The following is a 15,854-nucleotide window of genomic DNA, read 5'->3' as shown; positions in this document are numbered from 1 at the left end:
CAAAAGCCTGTCAAAATCTGTAGATTTTTGACCACCAGCTTCTTTTGAATGATTCCTCTTTTCCCTGCATCTCCTTCTCACCTTATCCCGTTCCCCCAAATCTGGAGGGAGTTTCAGAAGATACTGTCTCTCCACCACCCCAACTTCAGTACGGTGGTCCCAGCAGTGTCATGAAGAGAGAGCACCAAAGCCCAGGTGTCTGAGAGTCCCCCAGCTAAACTCTAGCTCCTAGTTTGAGAAACAGAGACCTGTTTTCGTTCCAGTGTATCTTGTATCTTTTAACCTGGTCAGCATGAAATCACATACTTTGGGGGAATAAACAGCAACTTGCCACTGAAGGAAAGTTCTCTGACCAAATCCTAGACTGAGGCAGAAACCTATTCTCTGTGTTCTGTGGATTCAGGGGGAGAAGAGCTTAGATGTGGCCTCGGGTTGGCTCCAGAGTTGTGGCTTTGCCCAGGTTGGCAGCTGAAGACTGAAAAATGTAAGGACCTCCAGCCGTCTCTCCACAGTGCCCCAGTGAGTGGCGGTGGCTTGACTGGCTTGTAGACCCGAGCCCTCCTCGCGGCCAGGCCGGCTCCCTGACCACTGGACCACACAGTCGGTGTTTAACGTGCACTCAGCAAACCTCAAGCTCCAGGCCTGAAGAAACCGATCTTCCAAAAACAGAGCTCTCTTTGTGAACAATTCAGCAAAAATTCTCTTTCCAGCTGTGAGTTGGGATTTGTGTTGCAAATGCTGGTGTTAATGTAAAGACATACACCTTCCACAGTTCTGACAACGAGAGAAAAGCACCACGCAGGATGTATTCCTAAACCCTCCTCCCCAAAGCACCTATAAATACGATCGGATTGATGACACTGGCTGCTGGGGGCTCGGACGGATATTATCCTTCCCAGTGTTCAGCCCCAGTGAAAGAGTTGGGGCCAAGGAGATGACGGGATGGGTCCACATTGGCACAGGACAAAATGAATGTCAGAAGGAGTGAGAAGAATGCTGTTCCTGATCATGGACCAAAGATGTTCGACCTCCTGTGTTACTATCAGAAACCTCACCTAGTTGAAATCAAATGTTTATCTGCTGAGTCATTAAAAATTTTCTTCACGTGCCTCTTAGCCCTCGAGACACGATCAAAATGCGGTATGATGAGGCCGGGGATATTCCACAAAGGATGATACCACCTGTTTCTAATTGGGATGTCACATTACACTTCCCCCTATTCCTATTATAGTTCTCACTCTGTTAGGAAATCTTTACCTGAAATGGTGCAGAGCAAGTGAGATCAGCAAGACGGAGTTGCGTTCCTTCCTGTGCTTGCCTCTGGTTGGTGAATCTGTCCTGCTTTCACGCGTGAACCAGACAGGAAAGACTGAAGCCAAACCCACATCATTATGAATGAATTTCTTTGCTTTTAATCTCACACAGTTTAAAATACAATATGAAATCAGGCTACAGTATATAAAAAATTCTCCAGCAAAATGATGTGCCAGCATCAGCTACTAAAATAAACAAACAAAAAACTCCCCCATAAGAAATTTTTTTGCATTTAAAAAAAAAACACATAGAAACTTACATCGCTACATCTCTAAGCTACCTCAGTTCTGATTTTTAAAAAGCACCTGCTTTTCCTTTTTTTCATCTTGCTTTTAAATTTTCAGCTTTTAAAAAATATAAATTATATGAAAATACAAGTTGGAAAATAGTCAAACACAATATAACATCTTTTTCACCCCTATACTTCCGAGCTTAAAAAAAAGTATTCTAAAAAAAGTTCAATAACTGAGGCAGTATTCCTGATAGAGATAATTTCCTTTTAATATATATATTTTATATATGTATATGTATACATATATTTATGGTTCCTCGAAACTTCTTTGGAATGTAGGTAAGAGTTCAACGCATTTATATAGACCCCAACAGAGAAAGCAGCATGCCCAGCATGACTAGAATAGAGAAGGTGTCATTTCCACCATGAAGATTAGGCAGGTTAATGCTCTAAAACCCAGAGTGTTCATCTCCAAAGTGAGGAAAAGCATATCTGATCTTTGAATGCTACCTCCAATCCCCAAAGCCACAAAACCAGGGCTCTGTGTAGGGAAGTCCCTCCCCTGAATGCAGAAGGGAACAAAAGTGACCCTGAACCCTACAGCCAAAACCAACACAGGTTAAGGCATCTCCAGGAAAATAAGAGTTTCACCCAGCTCAACCAGATTTGCCCACCCTTCCTCTGAAGTTAACATGTGTTTGTTTGTTTGTTTTAAAGCAGAACTCCAAGAATTCTGCTACATTTCCAGTGTATAAACCACCCACCACTCTTCCTGGGATGGTCTCTGGCCTTTGGACAGAAGGAGAAAAAAGCATCTGGCCAGATCGACAAAGCTGTCTGAACTCATACACTATCTACAAATACTGAAAACGGTGCACTGAGAGAGAAAGGGCATCTGAGCAAACAAGCAGCTGAAGAGCATGAGGAAGCACTTGCTTACATCTTATCTGCGAGGGAATTACGGCAGGACTCACACAGGGGAGTTCTCAGCATCAGTTTACAAGGAAAGGTTGTTGATGAGTTGAGAAAGTGATTTTATGCCTGGTGGCAAACAAGCAGTGACCGATGCCCGGCCTTGGTCCTACGCTCACCCACCACTGAAATGTGGAAAGACTTCACAAGAAAGCCCCGGGATTATCTCAGCTGCAGTTTTGCATGTCTGCAAACACACGCACGCACACACACACACACACAAACGCATGCACACACACGCAGGCGCACACACATCTTTGCCAGTGCCCAACAAAGATCACATAATCTAAGAGAAAACAATGTAGTCCAAACAGTTCTGCCTAACACTCCCTGAGCAGCTCCTAAAATATTTCGAGAGCTTCATTAAGGCACCTGCATCCGGAAGAAGATCAAAATACACAGCTGGGCTAAATTCAGCCTTTGCTTTCCAAGCAGACGCTCCGATTTCTCAGCATGAGGAAACACGTGAATCACAGAGCTAAGTTCCTGATAATTCGGGGTCTGCAAGAGGACCTGGGAGAAAACAATCCACTTTCTTGAAGCTACGCTAGAAGGTAGTTAGTACTTCCAGTTTCTCAGCTGGAGCCCGTCCTAAATGTTTCTTCCTCTTCCTCACTGAAGCCCGAAAAGCCATCCCTCTGTCACCTTCCTTTGAATCAGGCACCTGTATAGCCGGGGAAGGGGGGGATCCTAGTTGTATGAGGCACTTTTCCTCAGTGGTCAGATGTTGGTCCTCCCTCCCCAAACTCCATTTTCAGATGACCCTTTGCAACACCACAGTTGATTATGTTTGTAGTACAACTTTGGGAAAACTAAAAATAGATTTGAATCCCATGGACCACCTTATTCCTACACCCTAGCTCCTTTCTTAATAGTTCCTATGCCTTCAAGTCGTCCTCTGCAATTACTAACCTTCACTTACCCTGTGCCAGAATAATGGATCCAAAGCACGGGGCCCTCATCGCATCTGCCCTATGCACCTTGCCTGCCCACCCAGTCTCACCTGACACCCGACTCAGCTGCCTTAAACTCTTCAAAGGAAAGCCTTGCACTTCTCCCAAAGACAGCCAAGCCCCATTTTATTCATAGGCTCCCTTCATTTCCATGGCTCCTAAAACTCAGGACATCTAAATGGCTTTATCAGACGCTCTCCAACTCATGCCATGTCTGTAGTTACTCTTTCACTCACCCGTCAGAAAGCTGTACATCTCTCTCTACTGAACAACAGAGTGGGGGAAAGCAATAAATGTGGGATGCTGGGAAAATAATACACAAAGGAGAAAGTACAGAGTGTTAGTTGGGAATGACATGCATTCAGGACTTATTTCTTAAGGCCTGAGGGGTAATGCCCATGCATACAGATTTTATTCCAAGTCATGTACGTTACAGGCCTAAAACCAGTAAAGAACCAGGTCAATCTTCCCCCTTCGATCCCCTTTCCATGACTTCTACAGTGCTCCTACATTTACTGTGGTCCAAAACCAGGGCTGCAAAATACATTCAGTTCGAAGACTTAATGCTTAGCTCAACGTTAAGTCCAAACTCTGAGAATCCACTAATGACAAGTAAGTAGAGGGGTGTGATCACAAACTTTAAAAATTATCGGTGAAATTCACATGCACAGTTCCCTTGTACCCAAATCAGCCTTATTTTTTCCTCCATACATCAGTCACATGAATTTGGGATCCCTGATCTCAGTGACAGCGCTTTGTCTTTCCAGTGGGGTCTATATAAACAGTTTCCTTTCACTGTGACAGAATCCTCAGCCAGCAAATGAAAACAAAATTGCATGGTACAGCAACACTGAGACCACTTTAGAGCTTAAGACGATTTTTAAGAAAAAAAAAAAAAATACTGGCACAAAATTTAATAGAATAAATTTTAACACAAAAACAGTTTTGGTCCCTCCCCACTGAAGTCCATCTTTGTTTGGAAAGTAGAATAAAAGGTAAATAGTCCTTGGTTTTTAGTGCATCCCCCCAAAAAAGGCTTTACCCCACCTCCCTCTTTTTCACCCTCCCAGACCTAACAACAAAAGGAAATTAATTGCCTTTTATTAGTCTCATGACTCCTGATGCATCAATTTCTTTTGCTAATAGGTCCGTAACTCAAGACACATTTTTTTTTTATGGATGATTTTTTAAAAAATGATTGGACACGTTTGTCTCTTCCTCCCTTAAGCCAGATCCTTCAAGCTTCTAAGAAGGCCCTTGTCTCTCTCCTGAAAATCCGCTCAAGAATTTCCTGTCCCACCCACCCCACAAGTCCTGGTTCTCCTCCTCCAACGGCGCACAATTGATTATAGCTGCAGCTTACTTAGCTCCCACCCCTGAATGTAAAAAAATGAGTTCTGGAAAATTAAAAATAGAATAACAATTAAAAATTAAGAGTCCGACCAACGTGGTTGTTCTTTGAAATGTCTCAGCAGAGTTTCTCCGGCCCCTCGGTGTCCATCACTCATCGGCGTCGGGCTTGACGTCCAGCATGGCGTGGAGCTCCTCGGGCGTGTACCCCAGGAGGCTCTGCAGGTCACACACAAAACGGTACACGTAGCGTTTACCCGCCGTCTTGTGAATGATGTTTTTGTCATAATAGTAGCGAAGGCCACGGCTCAGTTTCTCATAATTCATCTTAGGTTTGTTTTTCCTTTTTCCCCATCTCCTGGCCACCTGCAATTTAATTTTAAAAAAAGGAAGAGGGGTAAACATCTACAGGATAATCCAAATATACATGTTTATTTGCTTGCACCCGTCCATGGTGACCCATGATGTTCAAGAGAGGGTCAGAGATTCAGGTACACAGAAGTTACTTCTCTGACCAATCTTTTCTGAATTCCAAATCTCAAGAGTTGGGCAACGATGACAGTGAAGTTGATTCTTTGAGTTGATGAAAACACAGTGACCCTGAACTTCTAGGGAATGGAGTTAAAGCCTCTGATATTAAAAAATAGAAAAAGAAAAGCAACACTATAAGTGTCTCCTCTTACCCTGTATTATTAATAGAATGTCCTTGCTTTGAAAGCATGAAATCTAATGCAAGGGATGGACGGCTGAGCTGCAATCACACCTGCCTTTCATCAACAGGAAGCATTTTTTTTGTACCGGGCACAGGGCTCCTCACGTCTGCCGGAACAGAGAGGTTGTCTCTCTTGTTCATTGTTCTTTATCCTCAGAATTGGGCGTGGCACAGAGCAACCACTCGCCAAGCGTTTTTGTTTTGTTTTTGTTTTTGTATTGAAGTATAATTGAGTACAATGTTGCGTTAGTTTCAGGTATACAGCAAAATGATTCACTTATATATATATATATAACATATATATATATATTCTTTTTCAGATTCTTTTCCCTTAAAGATTATTACAAAATATTGAGTAGAGTTGCCTGTGCTATACAGTAGGTCTTTGTTGGTTACCTATTTTATAAATAGTAGCGTGTATATGTTAATCCCAAACTCAATTTATTCCTCCCTCCCCTCACTAAAGCATTTGGTAATGAAAACACAATGTGCAAATTGTACCAATCTTCCAAGGCCTCTCAAATTGTCAGACCCCTCCCATATTCACAGAGTCACAAGACCAGGGAGGGTGCAAAGTCACAGAAAGCAACTCGTGTCTACAAAGGGCCTACTAGGTGCCAGGCACTTTACGGGCATCAGATCAATTAATCCTGGAAAACAAATGGCCAACGTAGATATTTTCACTATTTTCCAAATGATGAAACTAAGGCTCAGACGAGGTCACCCAAGTAGCAGGTGGCAGAGCTGGGATTTGAACCCTAGAAAATGTCATCAACCCCACAGAACCCATCTCCAGAGCTCTCTCTCATCCTCCCTCAACACGAGACTCTGAAGTCACTCCCTTCTTACCTCATCTGGGTCAGAAAGCTTGAATTCCCAGCCATCTCCTGTCCAGCTGATAAAAGACTGACAGGATTTATCGGTGAGTAATTCCAGAAGAAACTGCCACAGCTGGATTGGGCCACTGCCTGGAGACACAAGCCATCGTGAATCATTACACCAGACGCTCCACACTCTCAGCAACTAATCCCATCACAGGGCACTCCCGACCCCTCCTCTCTCAGCCCATCAGCCAGGGGAAAATGAAGGCAACACAGAGCACAAGCGGTACAGGAGGTGCTAGGAGCTTGAACAGACTGAACAGGTGAAGAATTCCTACCAAAACAGCCTTTAAGACAGAACTGCAATTGCCTTATTGGATCGACTTAAGGGTCAGTCCATTTTCATTGCTAAGCAAACTCCAGAAAGAAAACACTCTATTGCTCCTCTGAGATATTCTAAGGCAGCATAATCTTTTTTGCCTTCAAAAATGAAGTCATTATTTTTGCCTTACAAAGTACTCAAGGTAGGAACCAAGGAATGCCTTTGCCAGTTCCAATCAGAAGTCAAAGCCCATAAGCACCCTCTAGATTAGGGAACCTCTGGCCCTGATTTTCGAGGGAGAAGGATCACTACCCTAGGGTGGTCTAACAAGGGAACAGAAGTTAGATGTTCTTTTGGTCATAATATTCCTCTCTCCCACCATCCCGTCCCCCAGGCCACCTACCGGCAAGCACCCAAACCAAGAAAGGGAAGATAAGCACTTCGGGAGGAACTAACTTGAAATCTTCAGAGGTCAGGTGAGGACTGTCTCAGAAATTCTCCATGGGTTCGGTATACTCTAATTTATACACACACACACACACACACACACACGTCTCTTGTCTTAGTCATCAACACTACCAAGATCTTAGTTCTAGAAGGCCTGACATACTCTGATTATCAATTTATCTTATGCTAAAAGCTTTATGCTACATAGATTTCCTTCTAGGACAGCTTTCTACTCAGAAATGACAATGCTGCCTGTGATTCCTACCTAGTTTACGCGTGTAGCTAGAGAGACAGATATGGGTTCAATAGTCCATGACGCTTGTTACAAGTCTACACTGTGCTTTATAACACCATCTCAGAAGCAATCTGGACACAGTGTGGCTAGGAAAGACCCAGTCCATGTAGATGAAGAAAGCCTGGCATGCTCTAACTCACACAGGAAAACTTGACTTTTTTTAGACTCTAATCCTCAACCTGAGTTTCAAATTTGTCTGATCCAAAGTAAATTGAGATTCAATAGGAAACAAGCTTTACGTTGCCTCTCAGTCTAAAAAAGAAATGTCCTTTATGACCTCTAAGGGCAAACTTTTGTTATGTCTTACACGTCTATAAGGCATGTTCACATGCACCATTTTGCTTGCTCCTAAAAGCCACTCTCTACCCTCCTCATAGGCAAGGCACACTGGGCTGACTGTTTCCATTCTACTGGTGCAGAAAAAGGTGCTCAGAAAAGTGATGTGACGTTGCTCCAGGCACAGTTAGAAAATGGTGGCCTTGACTCCCAGGCACCAGGGTAACCTTGATGGACGCCTATGAGCAAACAGCAGCTGGTCTGGGAGCTTCCTTTGAGCTTTGGGACAGCCAAAGGAAGCAATTGCTATAGCAACAGCTTCCTAGTGGTCCCTCCTCAGCACAGCCCAAGCTCAACAGGGAAAATGAAATATCTCTATCTCACCCTCACTCTGAGTACTTTAAACCCATCTGCCAAGAAATACCTTACACAAGTTCTAGAATTAAATGATTCAGCAAATGCCTACAAAATATATTAACGTTTGAGGAAACAGTCCCAGGAACTACACTGGTAAAGCCTTACCCTTCTCTGTTTCTACCCCTCGCTGAAAAACAATTTCATGGACAGCTTGGACACATTTGCAGGTTTCTTAGCAGTTGAATAGTCACCAGCTACCACCCTCTGCCTGGAGTAATGTCCTAAAGTGACTTCCTACGAGGAATCACTAAGAAGTCATCCGGATGGACAGCAGTAAGAAAAGAGATTTCTATTAAGAAATGCTATGGAATTTTTGGTGGCAAAATAATAAGAAAAAAGCAGTTATAATAGCCCTTGTGACATAACAGGTTCCCTGAAGAAGTGGAGAATGAGCATAGGTACCCACAGGATCCCTGAAATGAGACACGTAAGGAAAAATCAACTACTAAAGTCCAAAACTATGTAAATAAGCCAGGGAGTTCACGGTCCTCTCCTGGGTCGATACCACATACCACAGACATGAGAGAGAGCGGGGTGCTGCTTTCAGACACCTGGCAAAGGAAAATATGAACAGCAGCTATGATTTATCGTGTACCTACTATGTACCGTAGTAACATGTGATGCTTTATAGCATCTTATTTATCCCTCACAATAAGTCCATGGGTGGAGGCTGCTGTTATCGTATTCGTTTCTCCCACTTTACAGCAGGGAAAACTGACCCACTGTCAGGCTATATAACCTGCCCAAGGCCGCGCAGGTCAGAAGTGGTGTGGCTGGAACCCAGGCAGCCTGACCCCCAAATTCTTCATCTCGACACTCCATTGCCCCTAGGCAAGACCAACCCGGAAGCTGGCATCTAAGCTGCCCGCTGGCTGCAGTGGTCCCAGGGATCAAAGGACCCGGCTTTTTAAAAACATCTCTTCCCCGCCTCTCACAGCAAGCAGTCCAGGACACTGGGTGGCCAGTGGTTCTCCTGACAGTCGTCACTAGTGACCTTGGTGTCCACCGCCACAGGTGACATTTCCAGCCCAGTCAGGTCCCCTCCTGGTCGCCGTTAGTCTATGTACCTTCATTATTTCTCCCCCTACTAGTTACCTTAAAACCTCTCTCACACTACTTGTCTTAAAATCCCTTTGGGGAGACAAGGGGGCTAATTATACCAAGCTGAGGAAAGGGAAAGAAACACGGGGATTCTTGTCCCCAGGCAAGTCCTGGCCATTGGCTGGGAACAGCAAAGCACAGCCCGAGTCCGGGGAGGGAGGTCCAAGAGCCACCTCCGTCCCCCACCTCGAGACGTGCGGCCATCAAGTGGGGAAGGGGCTTTGATTAGCGTCGCTGGGACCAGCTCATGAGGAAGGAACATCAGACAGAACTATTCCTGCTGCCACTTCCCGAACTGAGATGTCCGAGCCGCAGGCCCTGCAGCTCCAGACCGTTCTGTGTGTACATCTGACCCCTGGTGTCTATGGATGTGGCCGAGGGCGGGGTGAGGCCCTGCATGTGGGTTTTTTCGCTTTTCCCTCATTGTGAGTCTTCCTTTGTTCATAAGGAACATAAAACTGAAATCTGGGAACTGGGAGCCCAGGTCCTAGGTGTGGTGTCCTCTAACTCTTTTTTTTCCTATTTACAGAAGGGAAGAGGGAGGATAAATACAAAAACCAGATGCCTAAAGAAAGCACAGGCCTGGGATGGCGAGTCTCTGCTGGGCTGCACAATAGCAAAGTCAAAACAGCGGTGACGTCAGCTCAAGGCTCCTTCCTCAGTTCTTGAGGAAAAATCCAGCCAGCCCACCCAAGCCAACCGCGCACACAGGGCTCCCACCCAGGGCTTTCTGGAAGTTGCTGCTAACCCTTCAGAAAGCCCTCACGGTGACCCCGGATGAAAGGGATCCGTGATGCCTCCCAGAGATTCCTCTCTTGTACACTTTTGCTGACACCCCGACCCTCCTTTTGGTTGTGGAGGCAACAGAAATGGGAAGGACATGGGGTTCTTTTGCCGGCCAGAAACGCTGGGTCAGGGCAGGAATGCGGGCATCAGGATGGCTCGTCCACCGGCTGGACCAGTGGACAGTCCAACGCGGGAGCCTGTTTCCACAACAACGGGGTTGTGGGAGGGCCTGGGAGGGGAAATCAGGGCCACCTGACAGGCCAGCACTTGGAGGTGGCTCTGGGATCCCTGGTGACACTGACCTCCTGGCCAGCACCCGAGTCCAGGCCCAAGGGAAGTTCTCAAGCCCCAGACTTGTGCAAACAATGGCTGAGGCTGGCCCTCCCGGTCCGAGCTCTCCCAGGGGCTGTTTCTGCATCACCTGGAGCTGGTCTGCTCAAATCCTCAGGGCCGGGCTCCATCCCGCGCCCTCCCTCCGACACGCCCTCACGTGGTAAAGCCTTTTCCTCTATTTTCCTGGCACCTCCTCTCCGCTCTGGGCTCAGGCCCACACACCCACCCAACTGGACCGTGGTCCCAGTGACCTCTGTCCCAGGGAGCAGAGAATGGTACTAAGAATAGTGCCAGTCATGGGAAGGGGGAGCTCATACACCAAATGTGACTCACAATGGTGTCCCTGTCCAGGGGCCCCGAGGCAGTCAACGGCGGCCTTCACCAGGCTGCCCTGGGGTGTCACACTTCAGGAATCCAGTGGCATCACTGGGAAACTATGCTTCAGAGCTCTGAACCGCAACAACAGAGGGGTCCCTGTTAGAAGGAAGTCTCTCCCCCAGGCGGTGCGGGAGGCAGGGCCCCTGCCGCACTCACACCCCCCCCTGCCCCGCCGTCGGCCCCCTCCCTGGCCGCAGTGGGGAATTTCCTCTGACTGCTTTGTTCTTCTCGGCTTCTGGGGGGAAGAGGAAAATTCTTAGTACAACACTGACAGTCCTGACCTGAAGACTATGACACAATCTCAGAAGAGATGATATCAGGTGGGTACCTGGAGGGACCCCAGGCCAGCAGAGCAAGTCACACGAGGATGCTTCCCTCCAGAGGGGACCCTCAAAGCACTTCAAATCCAAGGCTACCATCTCTTTTTTTGTTAAGGCAAAGCTTGTCAAGTAAAGTCTTACTCATTTGGTTGTTTATGTCCCTTCTCTTTGTCTAGGGACTGGGAGATCCCCATCTATCTCAGTGAGACAGGGTTGGTTATTTAAAAGCCCCTGCTTTTTTACTCCCTTGCTCCGAGGCTAAGAAGTGAGCAACTCAGGTAAAAGGAAAGCAACAGGCTAGGATGGGATGTTAGATGCTCAGGATCGTAATTCTTTCCATGTGGCCATGTATAGGTATCTTCTCAGTTTCTAGGCTTGGGGGTTGCCTGCCATGGCAATGAGCTCGCTGCTCATCAACCGGGGTCAGGGTGGGACTTCAGTGTTTCCTTTCCAGTTCAGCTGCCAAGTTCTCACTCTGTCACCTGTGCCCAGAGCGAGGCTAACACACAAGAGTGGAGCCCGGGGCAGCGGCTCTCTTGGACAGCCTCCCATCATGCTTTGCTTGCACCAAGATCAGCTCTGACAGCTCTGTTCTCCCTGCATCTCTCTCACCCCTAGAACACATGCTCCAAGGGCGGGGACTCTGTGTTTTCACTGCTGTAACCCAAAGCCTGGGATGGTGCCTCACCAACAAACACCAGCTATCAAAAAGCTATTTGTTGTTAAGTGACTCCAGCTGTTGGCTCCCTGCAAGCCTGGGCTGCGTCTGATTGACCCTTCTGTGTTCAATGCCAGGCCTGGGACCTTGTCTCGGACAGGTGCTCGGTAAACATTTACTGAACTGCATGATTCAAAACAACCCTCCTCTGCAGAAAGGTGTCAGGGTTTAAAACAGTGACCCAAACTGCTTCTCTCTATTGAACTATATTTGGGGCCAAACAATATGGGTGACTCCCAGGCTACGTTTCATCAACATGGGCCCCAAAATAAAAACGACCACACCTCCTGTCCTTTGGGGAATTCATTTGCTACTTTGAGAATCTAATCTCTGTAGCTCGACTCTCAAAGTCAAATACCTCAGTGTGGGCAGGACACCACATTTATTTTAACCTATGAAACTCTCATGGTTGGTCACCCTTGCAACAGGGTTCACTCTGCCCCAATAGCACACATCTGACAGGTGGTCCTAAAACAGAGGAACGGGACTGACTGGCCCCTCCCTTTCACCCAGGTGTCTCTACCCACAGCCAAACGATGATGGCAAAAACAGAACACTCAAATCCAGAAATGACCCATCTGTTCACAAGTGTATCTGTCTTTCAAACTACTGCAGGAGTGCCCACCTCTGGGGGTGGTGGGTCACCCCAGAGTCTAAGCATCACCCCCTTCTTGTCAACCCCCTTCTAAATTATCATTCACAAAAGATCTCCAAGTCCCTCTGTTTCCATTCAGTCCTTATGAAATGACGTTTAATGACAAATTGAACAGAAAGCATCCTGTCAGGCTCTTGTCCTCTGGGCCAAACTCAACACGAAGCTGCACCGTCTTCTGCCTGAGGATGAATGAGCCACGAGATGTACTGCGGGATGGTTCGGCACCCAGAGCACTGGGATTTTCAAAAGAAGGAAGAGTAGAGACTGCTTGATACTTTGGCTTGGCTTTATGCCTGTGGGTGCCTTTTCCCATTTCTTCTGAGTTATGTCCCTCCTTTGCCCTCAACTCAACCCAATTTCACCTCATCCCCAACACAATCTGTATATGTACGATACATTCTGTAACTGGCCAAGGTGCCTTGGTTCAATGAGTCACTGTAGATCAATATGTTCTATACACATGTTCCTCTATCAATGGCTAGTAACACAAGGGCAGCAATCAGGGATGTGAGTTCCAATAATTCAACTCATAACCACAAACAACAGTCTAACAGGCACTTGAAAAACACACCTCATGAACGTCATGAGGGACAACATGTTCATGCCCTTGTGTTTATGCATTGCTGGTATAGCCAGGATCTAACAATGGAAACAAGTTAGAAAACAATTAAAACCAGCTTTTAATGTCAAGTCCATGTCTCTGACACGTTAGACCAAAAGAAAGGAGGAAGCATTTCAAAAAATTTAAACAAACAAACAAAGATGTCAGGCATTGGACATACTGACAGAGAGATAGCAGCAGATAGTATCCTATAAAATGAAAATATATACAGGATGGTGGGAAATGCCCAAAACAGGGAGCCAAGTGTCTAGAGCTTTGATCCCAATTCTTCCCTGATTCACTGAGCGATCTCATGAAGCTGGTTAACCTCTCTGGGCTTTAGTTTATCTATCCCTAAAATGAAAATAGTTATCCCTGCTCCTCTCTATGTTATAGAGATGTAGATTAAGTCCCTATGATTAAAAATAAACATAAATATATGCATATATGTAAAGAGCTGACCACAGCGCAGAGCAGTTTGGGAACAATATAAAACACGACAATGGAGGGAATCCCCTGGCGGTCCAGTGGTTAAGAATCTGCGCTTCCACTGCAGGGGGCATGGGTTCGATCCCTGGTTAGGGAACTAGGATCCCACATGCTGTGCGGCGCAGCCAAAAAAATAAAATAAAGTAATAAAACACAACAATGGAAGAATTAAACAACAGAAAAAAATATTTTTCAAAGCAGACTTTTCAAAAGGAAAACAAGAGAAAAATAAGATGGAGTTGAAAAAAAATACCAAAAGCACTAGATCAAATTCAATTCTTCTTCCAAGAATTCAACTGGCCTTTTATATGGCAACTTTGAAAAAGGAGAAAGTTAGAAGCTAAGACAAAATGGTTAAAGTAGGTAAGTGTAAAATGTTTTAAACACTGTAGATGAGAATAACCAGTTCAGGTTTTTGAAAGTGAGGGATAACTCTGAAGTTCTTGCTCTAATTCAAAGTAGGCAGGCACAAAAAGACAGAGCAGATGCAAACTGCTTTGCAAGTGAAAGTATCACCGACATTTATGGTTTGGGGAAATCTTGGCCACAGACAGACTTAGATCCTCTTTCCCGCAGTGCACGTTTTCCCCTCCTAATCATTTATACTCATCACCGAAGCACACTCCACCTCATAATTATGTAGGGCTGAGCTAGAATGAGTCCAGCATTCCCCACAAATGTCTGTGGTTTGGCCCTAGACACAGATCCCATCAGTATTAACGGAAGGAAGAGCAGAAAGTCTTGTCCAGCTATCAGTGTCCAGGACAGTCTGGGCAGCGAGTCTGGTTGGCTGGCAATGGGTCGGCCGGGCTGCCCCACCTGGGAAAGACGAAAGTGAGGCTCACTGGAGTCTGCCTGGGGCCTGAGAACAAGACAGCTACACACTTAAGTGTCTGGAGGAAAGGCCCTTGTTTTTGCCTGGGCTCCTCACACCTGCATGTGTGCAAGTACACATGTGTGGGAGTGGCCGCAGGGAAAGGAGCCGGTTCCTCTCTTAAAGGGGCAGCCTGTACTCAAATGCAGGCACCTTTCCTGCAAACCCAAGAACTCTGCCTAACCATGTTCAATCTGCCACTCAGACACACACTTGGACGGTGAGGCAGCAAAGCTTAAGCCAGGAAGTGGGTTTCTTTACAGCTTTTCCTCCTGATGTCTTCGAGGTAACTGATTGTTTTAAGAAGTCATCAGAAATGGGTAAGGTTTGGATTTGAGGGTACGGAGTGAAAATTTTGTTTAGAAACCAAACAAACAAACAAAAAGCTTTATGTCACTAATGTAAATGTCAAAAGAAAATGCCTTCCTAAGTATGTAGGTGACAAGAAGAAAGAAGGATGTCTTCACTGATTAGAACTAGAAAATAGGACTTGAGAGTTCTGAAGCCTGGACCTTTTCTAGTAGGTTCTCAAATGCAATCTGAGTTTTAGTTTATCCTAGGGAGTAAAGTTTCCCCCTCATACCAAGTTTCCCCCTCGAGAAATGACTAGTTAACGTATTCAAATTCTTGGGGAGGTGACTAGATCCTAAGCCATCATTTGAGCATATAACTTTTCAAGTCTTTATCTAGCAAATAATTTCTGAACACCCCTCAAATGTTAAAGCATGGTAGCCAGATTGGGTGGAATAACAGAAGAGGGTATTAAAAGCAGCGTAGAGGCAGCAGCAGAAACGCTTCTGTTCCACCATAATGGGATGAGCTGAAAAGGCGCTACCCACGCCTTTAAAGAAGGAAGGAGCGAGAACCCACGCCTTTAAAGAAGGAAGGAGCGAGAACCCAGCCTTGAGGGGCCTTCACGAGAAACTGCACCCATCTCAGCTCTGAAGGTCAAACACCTCCACGGAGCCCAGCCCTAAGAGCACCTCTCCCGCCGAGCAAGTCCCAGCCTCCTCACCGAGTTCAGACTTTCACATTCACCCACCTTAGGACAACTTTCACTCTCATTATCTCTCAGGGAGAGGTGAGTCACACAGCAAACAATGCAGTTCGGTAAGTTAAAGTCAACAATAGGCACTGAATCCAGAAGCCTGTCATGGGCCACCAAGAGCGTCGGGACCGTGGTCTAGAGTCCTGCTGTACGACCAGCCAGACACCACGCTGATCAGTCAGGGATGATGGGGCCATGACCACATGCTGCTGGGCCCTCTGGCCACAGGGAGCATATGTGACCCCATCTACCCTGTCCCCACCAAGGTCAGGCTTCCTGGGGCTGCTCCAGCCAGGGATGGCACAGAGGGCACATGAGGCCATTCCTGCAAGACAGAGAGCTCCCCCACTGGGCAACTCTGACGGAGGATTCCCATCAGCCTGGCCACACCTCTCTTGGAATTGAGCTGCAGTTGGAGGCTCTTCCTACAAATCTCCTTC

At 46.3% G+C, this 15,854-nt stretch overlaps 1 protein-coding gene across 4 annotated transcripts in view; it reads right to left on the bottom strand.

Annotated features, from left to right (window-relative positions):
• Positions 1 to 1,429: 1,429 nt before the first annotated feature.
• Positions 1,430 to 15,854, bottom strand: part of ETS1 (ETS proto-oncogene 1, transcription factor) — a 127,633-nt gene continuing 113,208 nt past the window's right edge. For 3 of the 4 annotated variants that reach the window (XM_061203129.1, XM_061203131.1, XM_061203133.1), the window contains 2 exons: positions 6,383 to 6,501; positions 1,430 to 5,187 (listed from right to left, as the gene is read on the bottom strand). In XM_061203129.1, the coding sequence (XP_061059112.1) occupies positions 4,972 to 5,187; positions 6,383 to 6,501 (335 nt within the window). In that variant the 3' untranslated portion in view covers positions 1,430 to 4,971. The remainder of the gene's footprint in view (positions 5,188 to 6,382; positions 6,502 to 15,854) is intronic. The other variant, XM_061203130.1, reaches the window with a different exon arrangement.

The sequence above is a fragment of the Eubalaena glacialis genome, chromosome 10 (assembly GCF_028564815.1).
Source record: "Eubalaena glacialis isolate mEubGla1 chromosome 10, mEubGla1.1.hap2.+ XY, whole genome shotgun sequence".
Lineage (NCBI taxonomy): Eukaryota > Metazoa > Chordata > Mammalia > Artiodactyla > Balaenidae > Eubalaena > Eubalaena glacialis.
This window is presented reverse-complemented; position numbering and strand designations above follow the sequence as displayed.